This window comes from Cylas formicarius, unplaced genomic scaffold (assembly GCF_029955315.1).
Source record: "Cylas formicarius isolate icCylForm1 unplaced genomic scaffold, icCylForm1.1 PGA_scaffold_6__28_contigs__length_40554024, whole genome shotgun sequence".
Taxonomy (NCBI): Eukaryota; Metazoa; Arthropoda; class Insecta; order Coleoptera; family Brentidae; genus Cylas; species Cylas formicarius.
The window spans coordinates 10,980,834-10,996,161 of record NW_026844347.1 but is presented as its reverse complement, the minus strand read 5'-3'; the positions used below and the strand labels follow the sequence as shown (position 1 = coordinate 10,996,161).

Sequence of the window (15,328 nt, the reverse complement as noted above, 5' to 3'; positions counted from 1 at the left end):
TTTTGTTGTTTTTATTTAGTTATATGTGATTAGTTTGGCCTCTTTTCAAATTTACAAATTTCTCTCATCACACTGGATCGCCTAGAGAAACTAAACGAAAATTAATAATAAAATACAAACTATTGCTTGAGGCTTCAACATATGACCACAAATACAAAAAGTCGATGAAGTTCTTGCAGAAATTATGTAACTTTTATATGCACACATGGCAAGGGATAGTGCAATTAATGAAATATCTTACAGGGAAACTTCTGAAGGAACTGTCAGAAGCTTAATTTTCAAAAAGCAAAAAATGACAAGCTTCCTTTTTCCAACACAAAAGAAAGATTAACTTCTGGGTAAAGAAATAATAAAAATAAACATCAAGTTCTTCAGACTTAAGTATGCCAAACTGATTGCTCAAATTGATTTTGCAAGTAACAAAATCTTAAGAATAGGCAGATCTGTTTTTCGTTCCATTCTTATCTTTCTTGACATCTAAAGCTTCAATAGAAGGTAATAAAATTTATACTTTTTAGATTATTCTTGCAATAAAAAAATAGTGCAACATTTTGTGTTTACATTAGCCCTACAAACCTATTTAACTCGAAACGTTTGAAGTAGCCCTTATATACAATGAAAATATTTTGCGCATGTACAGATGAGCGAAGGGCATTTTGTAAGCGATATTACTTGTAATGATGTCAATTTAGTTTTTTTTTATGTATGGTGCATTATAGTATATTATGTAACAAGTGCGGTAAACGGCATTTGAGTCACGAGTTTATTTGACACTAGCGGAGCGAGTGTTTAATGAACGAGTGACTTGAAAAACTTTACCGAACATGTTGAATACTATAGTTTTTCTACGACTGTTAGTTTTGGGTACATTTTCGCAAAACAACAAATACATCCACTGACATGGCCGTTAGAATTGACAAACGTCAAAATTAAAGGCATGGGAAACATCTGCAAAAACATCCGATTGCTCTCAAACCCGTGCGGTAAAATCCCGGAAATGTTCGAAGTCCGTAGGAAACGAAGCTGACGTGGTAAAGTGACTCCTGCGGTGTGTAATTAGGCATTTTACAGACAGGCGTAGAAAAACATTTTTGAAATGTCAATCAGTAACATTGCTACAGGTCGGTTACTTATTAAAGTTAGCTCAAGCAAACTCTGCGTATAATTTTAAATTTATTAACCTTTTTCAATGGAAAACTGTTGAATTTTCATTTTTGAATAGCTATTATATTGTCACAACTTTTTTCAGCATAGCAGCTGGAAAATAGGAATTATACGTTTTTTTCCGAAAATGTGACTTTTCTGCAAATTTGATTCTTATAAATGTTTTATAAGAAGTTGAAGGGTGGCAATATTAGCAAGAATATGGAAGCAAAAGTAAAGTTGATGACCAAGACAATTTTTAAATCTGTGAATGCCTCAAACATACAGTCAAGCAGTGCATTATTGAATAGTATGGGAGTATTAACAAAGTATAAAGACATGTCTTTAAAAGTCAATAATATATTAAACTTTAAAGAGTTTGCAGTATGATGTGCATTGTCTGCTAAGTATTTTCCAGTTGCTTGTGAATAACTTGCCTGTTATTAAGATGCAATCAATTCTATCAAATCCAATAAATCATAAATAAATAAATAATAAATAATAAAATAATAATAAAAAATAAATCGTCCGTTATTCCGTTCCGTTTTTATGGCAATGCCCTTTGGGTGTGTACATACACTATACCTAGTCGTGTATTCCTTCGCAACATCCCCAGGATTTTATAAGTAATACAAATATAGTAAAGGATTCCGTCCTTTCCATAAAACCTTAAACAATGGTAATACTGAAGTATATTCCGTCATAACTGTACACAATAATTCCCAGTAATTTCACAAAAATGTGATGGGTTATTTTTAATAGAAACGGAATTACATGAAAATATTTTTTTTTTGCGCATCTAAGAAACTGCAAGAGCTCAGAGGTATAATAAATTAGAGAAAACTTCGCAGTTTTAAGCTTGACCTATGTCCTAAATTTAAAACTTACAGAGTGATAAACGTAATTTTATTTTTTCGTTTTTTATAACTTCGTGCACAATTTTTTAATAATGTAGACACAGAAATTCAGAAAATTAGATGGTCTACACAATTTGCAATAACTTGTGGATAGCGCCACCTGCACACACTTTTTTGCAAAAATCCTATCACATTTTTTGTGTATATTCTCAAATTTAATTTGTGATAAGACATGCATTTTCTGGTATTTTCTAAGTAAAAAAGGTATTATTGTCTAACCCCATGTAGACTAATAGTTTTGGGAGTGAATACCGTAAAAGATGGAAGACTTACGAACAAAAAAACACAATCTATTGTGTTGTCTATTACTATTACTAAGGAAAATCCACAATAAGGAAAATTTTGTTAGACATAATTGCAATCAAATCAAATTTTATTTAACTTAATTATTGCAAAAAACAAAAACTTCAAGTGGATATTCTAGGGGACCACCATGCACTTCAATACATTTTGTAATTCCTGTAATGAAGAATTGTCTTATTTAGATTTTGATTCGGAATTCATTAACAGCACTCTGAATTTTCAGCAAAAATTCTTCACGACTGTTTATTGGGTCTATGTAAACCACTATTTCCAAATCCAAAATCCATTGAATTAAAATCCGGACTACTTGCCGGCTATTCAAGAAGCGGATTTCGTCTGCGAATCCATTTATGGGGAAAGTTTGAATAATAATATCTAAATTAGCGCAAAATGAGGCGGTGCTCCGTCAAACAAAGGGATTATTTAATTTCTTATGGTCAAAGGTCATCCTCATCCATCAAAACCATGAAGTCGTGTTCAATTCAAATTAATTGAAATGGTCATAATCATAATTATTTACTACACCTGCGCACGCATTTATCTTGAATTCGTTCTGGAAATGTCTTACCATATCAATTGAGGATTTTCTAATTCCCACGAATGACTGTTATGAAAATTGAAGATACCTCTGCGGGTAAAAGTAGCATCGTCAGTAAATCATATTGTGTAAACAAAATTAGATTCTTTTTTTGCTGCTTTTAAACAAAGGTAGAAAAATTTATTCTTGCTTGCAGATCAGGAGACAACTAATGCCGGACTGGTGTGAAATAATAGAGATAAAAACTTTCCCGGTTTATTGTTCTAAATAGTGATCTAGTGCAATATTTTTTGGAAGTTCTCCATTGTGTTCTTTTTGATAAAAAAAATCCTGAAGCTCTCAGTCATAAAATGTTACCAAAAATCTGTCTGGATGGGATCTGTCAGAGTGCAGGACGACCATTACAATTTTTCGATTTGAATACCTATTATGCCCAGGCACAATATTTATTCAAAATTATGAACTGAACCAGAAACGAAAAAGATTACATTAATTTTATGAAATACTAACTTAAAACCAAAACCTAATTTAATTTTATAAGACAGAAAACTAACTAAAAAGTAAAATAGCGTATCTAATTTTAAACTTTTTTTTAATAAAAATATCTGGTAATAAATTAATTATATCTAGGAATTGGAATAGTTTTTACGGGAACAGTAAAAAGTATTTCGCATTGGCTTGCAGTACTAGGTAACAATGTAAAGATCGTCAAAACGATTAAAATACAGGTAATAAAAAATAAATACCTTTTTTTCGAGAATATACACCAAAATTTTTATTGTATTTTTGTATTGTATTATCCTAAAATTGATTACATCATCTAATTTGTCACCCCCGAAAACCCCCACACACGAAATTTTGTGCCTACATTTTTAAAATTATGAACGTCAATATTAAAGAACGAAAAAACAACATTACATTTATCACCCTGTATATCCGTAAGTATTAACTTTAGGACATAGGATTATTTGACAAATCGAAATAATTTGATACAAAGAATATTCTATGATCAATTCGTTTTGAAACACCCAATATAGGAACAACCAACATTTTGGAAAATAGTTCTATTTTAGTCGTTTTTTGCTGTTCCTGATTTTCTTAAAACTTTTAAAAATTGCGAAACTTATAAACTGATTGATCCCTTAGCTTACCTTGGACACACAGCATAGTAGTAACGATCAAATCTGATTCCAAAACATTATTATTTGGAATGATGATAGGTATAGTAATTCTTTATTCTCAATTTAGTTTAATGAGTTTATCACAATAAAAACAGATTTTATACAAAACAGCTATATCATTGAATGACAACAGTTTGACTACACTTTTCAAGAACTATGAAATACTTGGTTCCTAATTATTTATAAATATGGCATATACACAACTCAAAAAGTTTTGTAAACTGCATACAAACAAATCATAGCAAATTTAAGTCTCTTTTTCGTATAAAAAGTAACAGGTATTTTACAAACATCTAAAAAAAGCTTTCAATCAATAGATTTATAAATAATGTTTTTTCATAAGTAATAAATATATTTTACTCAAAAGTGATATTAACGATACAAAATCGGATAAATTATAGAAAAGTAACTTGAGTGTAAAATCGTAAATCAAGTTTTATTAGTAAAATTAATGGAATGCTTGAAAGCGAAAGTTAAGAAAACACATCTTTAGCTGTTTCTTGCAATTAAAATACCTTTAAAACCATTTCAGAACTTCTTTCTTCTCATATAAAAACGTTCATGCAACACTCACAATGACTAGTTATTTAAGAAAAAAAGAGCTGCACTGAATATTAATTATTAAAAATGATATATTAATGTTCGATAAAAACTACGGCAACATTAAATTTTTTCCATTATTCATATCATCTAATGATTGAAAAATAAAGCTATCCATAACTATAAAAGCTATTCGAGTTAATAAGGAAATTAAATAATTATACACTATTTAGAGCAGCGAAACCGTTTTCTTTAATTTGGTAAGCATATTGCTTGTAGACAGTCTGCAGTGGAATGTGTAGTAGCTCAATTATCTTCAAATACTCACTTTCTGCAACAAAATGGTGAACAGAACTTGGTGTGAGTTTTATATAGGGTTTGTCACTCATAATCGTTCGTTTCGGAGTTTTCGTGGCTACGAAAAATCTAAAACTGCGGATATAAGAATTGCATTTTGAAATACTTTTAGGATCTCATTTCCGATCATAACTAACCAAAGTTCAAAACAGGTTGCCATATACCTTGCTTGAATAGTTTTTTAGATATATTGATTGTAACCATTTTTGGTTGGCATCAACAGAATGTATTGGCACATCAATATTTGCAACGACAGTCGAGTGGCTATCCAAGCTCTTGGTGTGTAGATGAGTATTTGATAACACTGTATCTTCAAATAACAGACAGTATACTAAAGAGCGAAATGGTGTATTTAGATAAGACAAAAACTTCAATTAATCTCCTAACCAGCTGCGCACCATCAGAGGTCAGTCTACTAAGAGTACTAAGAGCTCAAATTATTTAAGACAAGGAACTATCCAAACTCCCCATGAGAGGTACTATAGTTCCAGGAGAAACATTCAATTCTCAATACCAATATTGAATCTGTCATTCTTGTGTTTGAATTAAAGATTTCTCAGACACTTGAAATTAGGTACAGTACATAAAACCTGAAGTGCAAATATTTTAAAATCAAAGAACCTGGATGCAGTCCAAAATTTTGCATTCTAGATAGAGTGAAAAACCCCGTATACATATTTGATTTATTAGGCGACTTCCACGCTTTTGGCGAGTAAGAGATTGAAAGTATTTTTCATTTGTCTCTATTGTTGGCACCTAAAGCGCATATATATTCCAAGATCATTTCAGAATCGCAATAGTTTAGATATAGGAACATGAAATATTATATAAAAGGATTTTTAATTTTCTTCCAGACTTATAGTCCATGTTTCACTTGAAAACACACCTTTTTTATATAAGTAGGTTCAGTGAAGAACAAACAGAGCAACTGATTTAAGTTGAGTGCCCTCTTAAAACTTCTGGAAAATTTAAGAAGAGAACATTCCTAAATTTGGTATATGGGCCTAAAGCATGCAAGCAAATAGAATGTTACCAGTTGTACTCAAAATGTTATAAAGGGTGAATGACCCGGTATAAGAATTCCTCTTTACTTACCATTTTCAGGGGTTACTATTCCATGTCGAATTAGGAAATCCAACACCACTGGTGCGCTTGTTGTTTTAAAATCGGGAGCTAGAATTTTTTCCACACATTTCTCGACTGGCAAAATTTCAAAAGTCTCAACTTCTCCATCTGCATTTTCTGGAACAAAATCGAATGGCAGCTCTAAATCAAACACAAACTCTGTATTTGGAAATAGACCACGTTCCGATTCGAAAAAGAACCTGCAATAAATTACCTGTTGCGTATATGACTAACATAATTGCAATTTGCAATTTTTTATCTTCTTTTTTTTTAGGCAAAATTAATCGAGTTGTGCGCGTTAATACTCACGAGACGCATCCCGCACTGACTAGATTTTTTAATAAATTCGAAGGTATTGAGGCCTCTTCCATCGCCTCTTTGCAGGCCGTTTCCAAAATTCCATGATTTACAGAGAGACCGCCACTGACCATATTATCCCATTTTCCTGAAATTGGGAAGACACCAGTAGTGAGAGATTCTCGGTTAAAAATGCCACGTTATTAAATATTTAGTATTATCCAGGTGCCCAATTTAAACAAATTTGAAAAATACATATTCAATTTCAAATAGTTTATTAGTGATAATAACAAACTAACATAAAGTTCTTTAAATTCGAAAATACATGTTACCAACAAAAAAAATCACACATTAAATGGCACAATAACAACACAAATACATGATTTAAACTCTAATTATAGCAACCAGAATCATTTTTGCATCTATTGATGCTATGGTAATTAAGAACTATTTTATTTCTGTTTCGTATATTATAAAGATATAAAGAATACAGACCTGAATACCTACATCACAAACATATTAAAAATAACAGTGGCCTCAAGGCTCCTGAGGCACTAAAATACTAACACTCTAACACGATTCTCAAAACAACTTTGATAAAGGACACTAGCTTTAAAATACTCAAAGTGATGCAAGAAAAAGACTTCGTTTCATAGTAATTTGAAATGCATATTGAAACCCAGTTTTCTCAAATTTTTGAAAAATTGGATAAAATTGAGAGAGGTCCAAGATATTATTCACGAATTCTTAAAATTATGGTGATTACCTCCATAAAGAAATGAAATCAACATCAACAAATAACAAATTATTTAATCTGTTTGTACAATATTGTTTGTATGTATTTTTTTTTTAACATCAAGTAAGTATATATAAACATGTATTGATTTGTTCAATAAATATTGAGCAATATTATATAAATGATATTATTATAAAATAAGTCAGGTGTTTCAACTGCTACAGCAAACAAAAATGTGTATTGGTTAAGCATATCGCAAAAATTGCATTAATTGGATTCAAAATATATTTGAATTAAAGAGCTCTGCATATTGAACCAACCCATCAAATGGGTGTGACTTATTAGTAGTGGTGAGGTGCATTATTCTTTCGGAGTTATTATCCCTGTCATTTAATACAGGCAGAATAAAAAAGAGCTAATAACGTAAATACATACATACCTGGCCAAGTTTGTTTCGTAGGTGATCTTTTCTGAAACCAGAGATACTTGACTTGTTGGGATTCTTTAACAAATCCATTTATCGTAACTCCATAATTTCTAATACCAAATAAACATGTTGCAGATCTATCCATTTTCAATAGACTAGAAGCACTAAATTCTGTTTTAACTTCATAACACTGAAAATGTACCACAAAGTTTCATTAGAATTGCAATAAGCGCGGGACCTTTATTGAGGGTGCGTACAATAACTTAATTACTTGTTTTTCTTTCAAGTTTTATTTTATTTTTAAAAACTATACGTAATTACTATTTTCAGTCGCACTCCCCTGAGAATATACTTATTCACTGAAAAATATAAACAAGTTTTAGGATCACAGGTCATTTTTTATAAACATTAAAATTCAATAAAAAACAAATTTTTAATGGTCCAATTCACAAAAAAAAAAATTAAAACCACCCCAATACTTACAACATTTCGAATGCCTAACCAAAATTAACCATCCAGCGAGAAAGCATCCACTGGATTTTAAACACACTCTCTTAAATTGGTTTTAGGTCCACTCCTTTCAAATTGGACGATTGGAGTTTAACCCGAAATTTTGTCAAATATTTCGTGGTCTTTTTTGTGAGCGTAGGTTAAGAATTATGTTTAGATTTGCTTCAGACATCGTTAGGTACCAAAATTTTTGAAGATAATCCGTTTCATGATGCTTTACCCTATGAATGTTGTTGCCTTAAAGTAGAGAACACACACATCCCAAGGGATGTGTTGATCTGTTTCAGCATTTAATTTGATAGAAATTGGTAAGATCCAAAACTACTCCTACTTTGGGTTTTGTTTGAGATTTTTCAAAAGGTTTAAGTTATTAACTAAAAGAAATATTTTTATAGTCGCTTCCTAAAATTTGATATTAAAATTGGTGAAGGAAGAGAAAGTGGAGTATTTTTTAAATATTTTTAGCACTTTGGAAATTTCTAATTTAAAAAAATGTATATATGGTTAAATTTTAGGATTCACATTCCACACTTAACATCATACCATACTAGGTGATCGGTATCTGCATTTTAAAAATACGCAATGTCGTGTTGCCAGATCTATTCTAGCTTTGTAATGTTGAAATTTCTAACATAAGTTATTTTATTACCTCAAATCTTGCACAAAACTCTCCCTGACCTAGCTATGTATGCCTCGGTAGGTTTTGAAAAGCAAATAAAATTATGTAATAGGTACTTTTTATTCAATATTCCAGTTAGACCTATGACAGTATTTCACATATATGACCTTTTTTTTAGAATTAAATGTGACTTGCATTCTAAGCAAATGCTAATAGTCAGTTCCAGATATGTCAGAATTAAAATGTTTTGAATGCTTATTCTGTTGCAACTTTAATTAGCCAATTAGCATTAACAAGTTTAGGCTAGTTACATTGCCCCATATCACCAGATTACAACAATTCCATAGTTTTAATTGTAATTGTTTGATATGAAATTGTCAAGCTAAATGCGACTTAAAGCCTACTTAGTATATTTTTTCCTTTTAGTTTGCTTTACCTTGCTAACAAATGACAAACATTTCGGTAAAAAGTAAAAATAGATAAGTAAATTTAATTAATATGTGTGCAACAATCAGACTGATAACTTTATCATGCTATGGTAAAACACTACTTGAAGACTACTCTACCTCATCTCTCCAACCCTTTAATGTAATAAATGCATTTTTGATCCTCAACTTTCTTAAGACTTCATCCACTTTTGTGCTACGTTCTTCATAATCTCTAAACGCCGGATTTAGTTCTACACATCCAGAGTGGATATGAAAAACCTAAAAATATTTTTTTGAGTCAATTAATGCAAAAAATTCTAAATTACTAACCTCAGGAAAGTTCGTTAATTGCTTCATAACGTCGGCTCGTATTAAACCCACCTGCAAACCTTTCACTACAAACGGCTTGCAGGCGCTACCATTTAAATCTAGAAAAAAAAGTAAATATTGGGTGGCGGAGCAGATCAATAATTTCGGCAAACACCATTTATACGACGTGCTATTTGAATTATCTCTAGCCGAATCGATTTAACAAACATTTCTATACAATAATTAATTTATCAATGTACCTGACAAATAGAAGCAATTAAATTTTTGTGCCAATTTTAACAAGCTGGACATTTTATCTTCTTTCGGTAATTGTGACATTTTCGCTTGACGTTTCGTTTCATCTGTTGAGTGACAAATGCTTGCCAACCCAAGTATACAATTTTGGAAGTTAAAAGCAATTATCGATTGATTAATTAGCAAATGCTTTGAGAGTGCCATTTGAATTACTTTAATATAGATTACACCTTTCTAGTCTGAATAATCACTTACATTTTAATCATATGATTCTAAAAGTATAGATCGAAGTTGACACCTGTTACACGGAAATTAATTGGTCTAAAGGCTTATTAGTATTTGCCTTAAAATAGGAATTAAGTAACATTACATTATCTATGCCTGTCACAACTTTTTGTTTATAGCGACCTTTGAAATAAAATTTGTATACTGTTTTAAAACATATTTAATCATTTTTATTACGAAACAATGTATCTTGTGATTGAGAGTCTTAAGGTGTGAAATTCCCTCTTGCGGTTGACCGGTATAGCGGAATTTATGGAAAATGACAATTCTCCCCTGTTTAAGCAATTAATAAACCAAAACAATCTTTTATTACAGTCCTTGGGTTCGACCAGTTACCGGCCGTAAATTGTTTTACATTTCTCGTAACGATACTCGGGGAATGTTATCCGTGACAACTGGTTAATGGTAAACTAACTAACTAAAGTCGAACCGTGGTTATTAGCAACTGATATTTAGAAAACCTTGTTGCAAATGTAAATAAACATAAAATACGCTAGTGAGTTTCTAAAAAAGCGTGAGATGAGCATTGAATTGGGATTTTTAGAAGAGTCCGATTCATGGAAACTGGAAAGTCGCCTTTTTCCTAGTAAAGTGGGAGGTAAACCAGCTTGGTTAAGCCTCGAAAAGCTTCCAAAATTTGAAGACCTACAGTGCCCAGAATGTAAATGTATTATGATATTCTTATGTCAGATTTACGCTCCCTATGAAAGGGAACTGATAGATGTTAATACTTTGGCAAATAATTTTCATAGGACCCTCTTTGTTTTTGTATGTCGAAATTCATTGTGCTGTGAAAATAACAACAGCAAAAACATAAAAGTATTTCGAAGCACATTACCAAGAGACAATAAGTTTTATTCATACATCCCTCCTGAAGAAAAGCCTGATGAAAGCTTTTCTCTATTGAAATGGGTCGAATTGTGCAACATTTGTGGTTGTTTTGCTGAGAAGAAATGCAGCAAATGTAAACAAGTTTATTATTGTTGTCGTGAACATCAAATATGTGACTGGAAAGAAGGTCACAAGTTGTCATGCTTGAAGGATATAACAACCCAATATAAGTCAAACATGTTATTCACTGAATGGGAAGTTGCCACTATTACTGAGGAGACTGAAACAAAAGTCATTAATGAAGGCGTTGAGCTAAAAAAATTTGATCGGATGAAAGCTGAAGGAAGGACCGGTACATTGGCAGGAGTATCTGAATATGAGTTGGATGCTCATGTCAGTCATAGCGAAGATAAGATATTCTCAAACTTCAAGAAAAAGATATCTGAATATCCTGATCAAGTTATTCGCTACTGTCGAGGTGGTCAACCTTTATTTATTGCTAAAGAACCGGTGCCAGATGCCATTCCCAATTGTGAATATTGTGGCGCCAAACGCCAATTTGAGTTTCAAATCATGCCCCAGATGATCACACTTTTAAAAGAAGATAGTGTAGATTGGGGTATTTTGCTGATTTATACCTGTCAGAATAGTTGTATAGGTGATTCTTTGTACAGTTACAAAAAAGAATTTGTATTTAAACAAGACATTTTGAATGAACAATAATTATAAAAATTAGATATCTATTGCATTTTATTGAAGTCTAAAAGTGAAGAAATGTAAATTTGAAGGCTCTTATCACAGTAGTCTTCTTTGCTTCTAATGTGAGCATGTTTATTCCTGACATTCGGTACACATAGACTATGACATTCAGTTTTGGTCACTGACTAAAACGTAAAATCATTCATGAAGTATGGGAATCATCTCCATGAATTCTTTATGAAATATTAACATTTTTTTTTATATTTTGGTGGAGTATTGTGCACACAAAACGGTATATGACCTCAAAATTATGTTCATGGTTGCTTTATAAGTTCCTGTATTATCGGCATAGACCTCTTTATCTCTAGTACCTATATATTTACAATATGTATTAACATTAACATATTATTAAGAAAGCATATTCAAAGTTTTACTTTTATTGGATACAAAAATATACCGCACTTCACACATTTCAGAGAAAAATAATATTAATAACTATTAGGTTTAAGTATTTTAAAAAATGAATTTAAGGAAAATAAGTCCTCTTAAGCTCCCACATTCCTTCGCTTGGACGTCGGAAGCCTCAGTAGGCTTAATTTATAGAGAAACGATAATAATGGAGAACTGGCTTGACATTTTTTCACTGCTGATTTTGACAACCAATAAAAAATAGTTGAACGCTTGTTTTTCTAAAATCGAACAATTTACAGAAATACGATATTTTCGTTGAGAACGAATTTAGAGGACAATTATCGCAACTCATACCAAATAGATGGATACTGAAAAACATTTTCCTTTTCTTTTCTTTCTTTTTTTGTTTACGTCATTGGTCAAGAGCCAATGCAAATGTTTTAGCATAGATTATTTATGTAACAAAAGTTTTATTAAGACGTAGTGACGAGAATATGAAACAACATTTTTCAATGATAAAAACATTCCATGGTTGCGTGGTTACGAACGCTTTCAAATTAAAATATCTAATATGGACAATATCTCACAACAAGCTGACGAAATTGAGGCATTGAAGTCAATCTTCGAAGATCAATGGCACTTCAATTCAGAAGCTGGCAGTTATTGTATACAGATTACTAGAGATGTGGAGCTCTGGATTACTCTAAATCCAGAATACCCTTCAGATTTGCCTCCAACCCATGAATTGTTGGCTCCCACGTTAAGTAAATCACAAAAAGACTTGGTAGATCAGGAATTTAAAACTATATTTGAGTAAGTTTAAAATAATTAAGGATGAGGAATGAAGATTATGAAGCCACTTTACTAGTAGGGAAAGAGGAAGTCCTATTATATATCAATGGATTGAAAAACTAAAGGAAATTACATTAGAGACTTCTGAAAACAATTACGAACTGCCAGACCAGATTACTAGTGCTTCTTTTCAGTCTGATGAAGAACATAATGTTGATAACAAACATGTGTCAGAAGTGATTCATGGGCCTATAATTGTGGATAGGAAAAGTACTTTTCAAGGACATATGTGCTCCATTAAAAATCAGAAGCAGTTTAGGTATTGTCACCCTAATTTTTGTTTCTAAGTGAGCTATGAAGTTTTATTAAAATTTTTCGTTATAATAGTTTGTAACACTAATATTTTCAGGCAATTTTTGGAATATTTGCTAGAGAATAAAAAAATTGCCCAAGCAACACACAATATCTGGGCCTATAGGGTGTTATCTGATAAGTCAATTATTCAGGATTGTGATGATGATGGTGAAACTCATGCCGGTGGACGATTATTGCATTTATTAGAAATATTGGAGCTAAAAAATGTTGCAGTTGTTGTGTCAAGATGGTAGGAACACTGTCTTTGGGTGATATTATGTAAACAAAAGATTTCAGGTATGGTGGTATTTTATTGGGTCCTGATAGGTTTAAGCATATAAACAATGCTGCAAGACAAGCACTCATTGAAGGAGGATTTCTTCCATCAAAGGCAAAATAAATAATAAATGTAAATACAGTTCAAACTGCACATGCATAATTTGTATATTAACTTGTAAATACTTGTATAAATACATGAATATTTCTTAGAATGTTGTTATTGATATTTAATAACAAAAAAGTTAAATATTGACCTTAAGTTTTAAAATCTAGAGCAATATTTACAACTAGATTTTCTTTTTGTTTCGTTCTTTTTTTTTTGTTTTTGACTGCAATATACCTTTTGCAACAATTTTGCAGGCATTACAGAAATCATTATACTTATCAGTGATCATCCGCATATTCTCTAAACAATTATTATGTACTTTTAAAAAAATAATTTTTGAAATTCTGGCCACAAAGAACACACTTTATTATTAAAAAAGAAACCATTTATTTAGGTATTGCTATTCTTTTTGTTTTTTTAGTGCCTTTTCTTTTGCTTGTTCATATAAAGGAGTTAACTTGCCTTCCTTGGCTAGTAGTTTTAAAATTTCAACTATTAAAGGCAGGTAGTTGTGCTTCCTCCTGATATTCTCTGTTTTGTACTGGCGTCTCTTATTTTCCTCTTCTTCAATTAGCAAATGCAGTTTTGTCAGTTCATTACGTACAGACTCACTCTCTCCATTTGCTTCAATTTGCTTTCGTATTTCTTCCACCTGTCTTTCCAAAAGCATTTTTCTATCGCTCACAATTGCCATGAGGTTAAAATGAATCTCGCCCTCACTATACCTTTGCATTCTTTTTTCTATCATAGGCCTGACTATATCGGTCCAGTCAGATTCAACAGGCACAGCTCCCAAATCAATTGGCCCTTTTTTCAGACCATCTAGTTCATATAGACGTCCATCTATGGGCACATAGCTGATAAAATGGTATGCGTCTTCCTTCTTGCTGGCAGCCAGGGGATCAAATTCAAATATTTGTTGCCTAGCAAAGGAATTGTGCACAGAGGCAATTACTTGAGAATTGCTTATAGTTAAACCTTTCATATATGCATCAAAACTCTGGCAAAAGTCCTTTAATTCAGTTAGTGTTGGGCCCAGCTTTAAATCTGGATGACGACAATTAAGCAACACACTCAAAATTGCTTGAGTAGCACAAGCATTTTCTATAACTTGTCTAGCAAAAAATATTTTTTCTAATCGGTTATCCTGAACAATCGAACCACTAGGTTCTGCAGTATCCTTTGTCCATTTAAACAAAAAAATTAATCCATGAATAGGTCTAAAATGATATGACATAAAAAAATTATAAGGAAAATCAAAACTAATGCCTTACTTCAAACTATCGAACTGTTCACCATCTAAGCTCCATAATTCTTCCACTTGTACTCCTTTACAACCTTAAAAATATTTTTACCAATATAATTATTGTAACTTTGAAAGTGGTTCAATGGCTACTATAACTTACCGAATTCGCGAATTAACTCGGAAAATACTCCAGGGTCGCTTTCAATTAAACACCAATCTCCAGATTTTGCTTCCATAATCGTCCAAAAAAATTAGTTTTGTATTTTGGTTCCTAACCTTCAAAAAACATCTACTTCTTCTTTCTTCGTTTATTTCATGACCTTGGAAGAAAACACTCCCGTATTGTTATTTAGCGACATATTTTTTAATAAAAATAAAACGTAAATAAACCCTTATTTACCTTGAAAATTAATATTTATTTAGGTTTCAATTGCAAACGGGCTAGGTTTACGTGCAATCGGCCCATGTACTGAACATTTGCAAAATCTCACAAACGGATTATTCATGATATTAAAACACAAAAGTTACAAGACATTTTTCTTCGCTCAGCATGGAATTTTCCACTAATATAGTTATTATGAAAATTATCTCAACTAAACCGTAGCGCTACAGTCACGTGACTATTTTTAGATGGTCGTAA

At 31.6% G+C, this 15,328-nt stretch overlaps 4 protein-coding genes across 5 annotated transcripts; 2 read left to right on the top strand and 2 right to left on the bottom strand.

Annotated features, from left to right (window-relative positions):
* Window positions 1–4,099: 4,099 nt before the first annotated feature.
* Window positions 4,100–9,817, bottom strand: LOC132703124 (uncharacterized). The gene is made up of 7 exons (XM_060672201.1): window positions 9,691–9,817; window positions 9,452–9,549; window positions 9,260–9,400; window positions 7,577–7,754; window positions 6,414–6,549; window positions 6,075–6,304; window positions 4,100–4,953 (listed from the first exon to the last, which is right to left on the bottom strand). Exons 1-7 carry the CDS (start codon window positions 9,767–9,769, stop codon window positions 4,841–4,843), a joined length of 975 nt encoding a protein of 324 aa, XP_060528184.1. The 5' UTR covers window positions 9,770–9,817; the 3' UTR covers window positions 4,100–4,840.
* A 338-nt stretch (window positions 9,818–10,155) lies between these two features.
* LOC132702902 (programmed cell death protein 2) lies at window positions 10,156–11,583 on the top strand. Its single transcript, XM_060671761.1, has one exon. It carries the CDS (start codon window positions 10,490–10,492, stop codon window positions 11,522–11,524), a length of 1,035 nt encoding a protein of 344 aa, XP_060527744.1. The 5' UTR covers window positions 10,156–10,489; the 3' UTR covers window positions 11,525–11,583.
* A 167-nt stretch (window positions 11,584–11,750) lies between these two features.
* LOC132702904 (protein IMPACT-B-like) lies at window positions 11,751–13,493 on the top strand. 2 transcript variants are annotated; one of them, XM_060671764.1, is made up of 4 exons: window positions 11,751–12,724; window positions 12,783–13,022; window positions 13,113–13,307; window positions 13,355–13,493. In XM_060671764.1, the coding sequence occupies exons 1-4, from the start codon at window positions 12,483–12,485 to the stop codon at window positions 13,455–13,457; spliced, it is 780 nt and encodes a 259-aa protein (XP_060527747.1). In that variant the 5' UTR covers window positions 11,751–12,482; the 3' UTR covers window positions 13,458–13,493. The 2 variants fall into 2 exon arrangements, with proteins under 2 accessions (XP_060527747.1, XP_060527746.1); XM_060671763.1 differs by having other exon boundaries at window positions 11,756–12,724; window positions 12,780–13,022.
* Window positions 13,494–13,832: 339 nt separating this feature from the next.
* Window positions 13,833–15,276, bottom strand: LOC132702903 (ubiquitin carboxyl-terminal hydrolase isozyme L5). The gene is made up of 4 exons (XM_060671762.1): window positions 15,089–15,276; window positions 14,849–15,008; window positions 14,717–14,780; window positions 13,833–14,662 (listed from the first exon to the last, which is right to left on the bottom strand). Exons 2-4 carry the CDS (start codon window positions 14,922–14,924, stop codon window positions 13,843–13,845), a joined length of 960 nt encoding a protein of 319 aa, XP_060527745.1. The 5' UTR covers window positions 14,925–15,008; window positions 15,089–15,276; the 3' UTR covers window positions 13,833–13,842.
* Window positions 15,277–15,328: the final 52 nt, after the last annotated feature.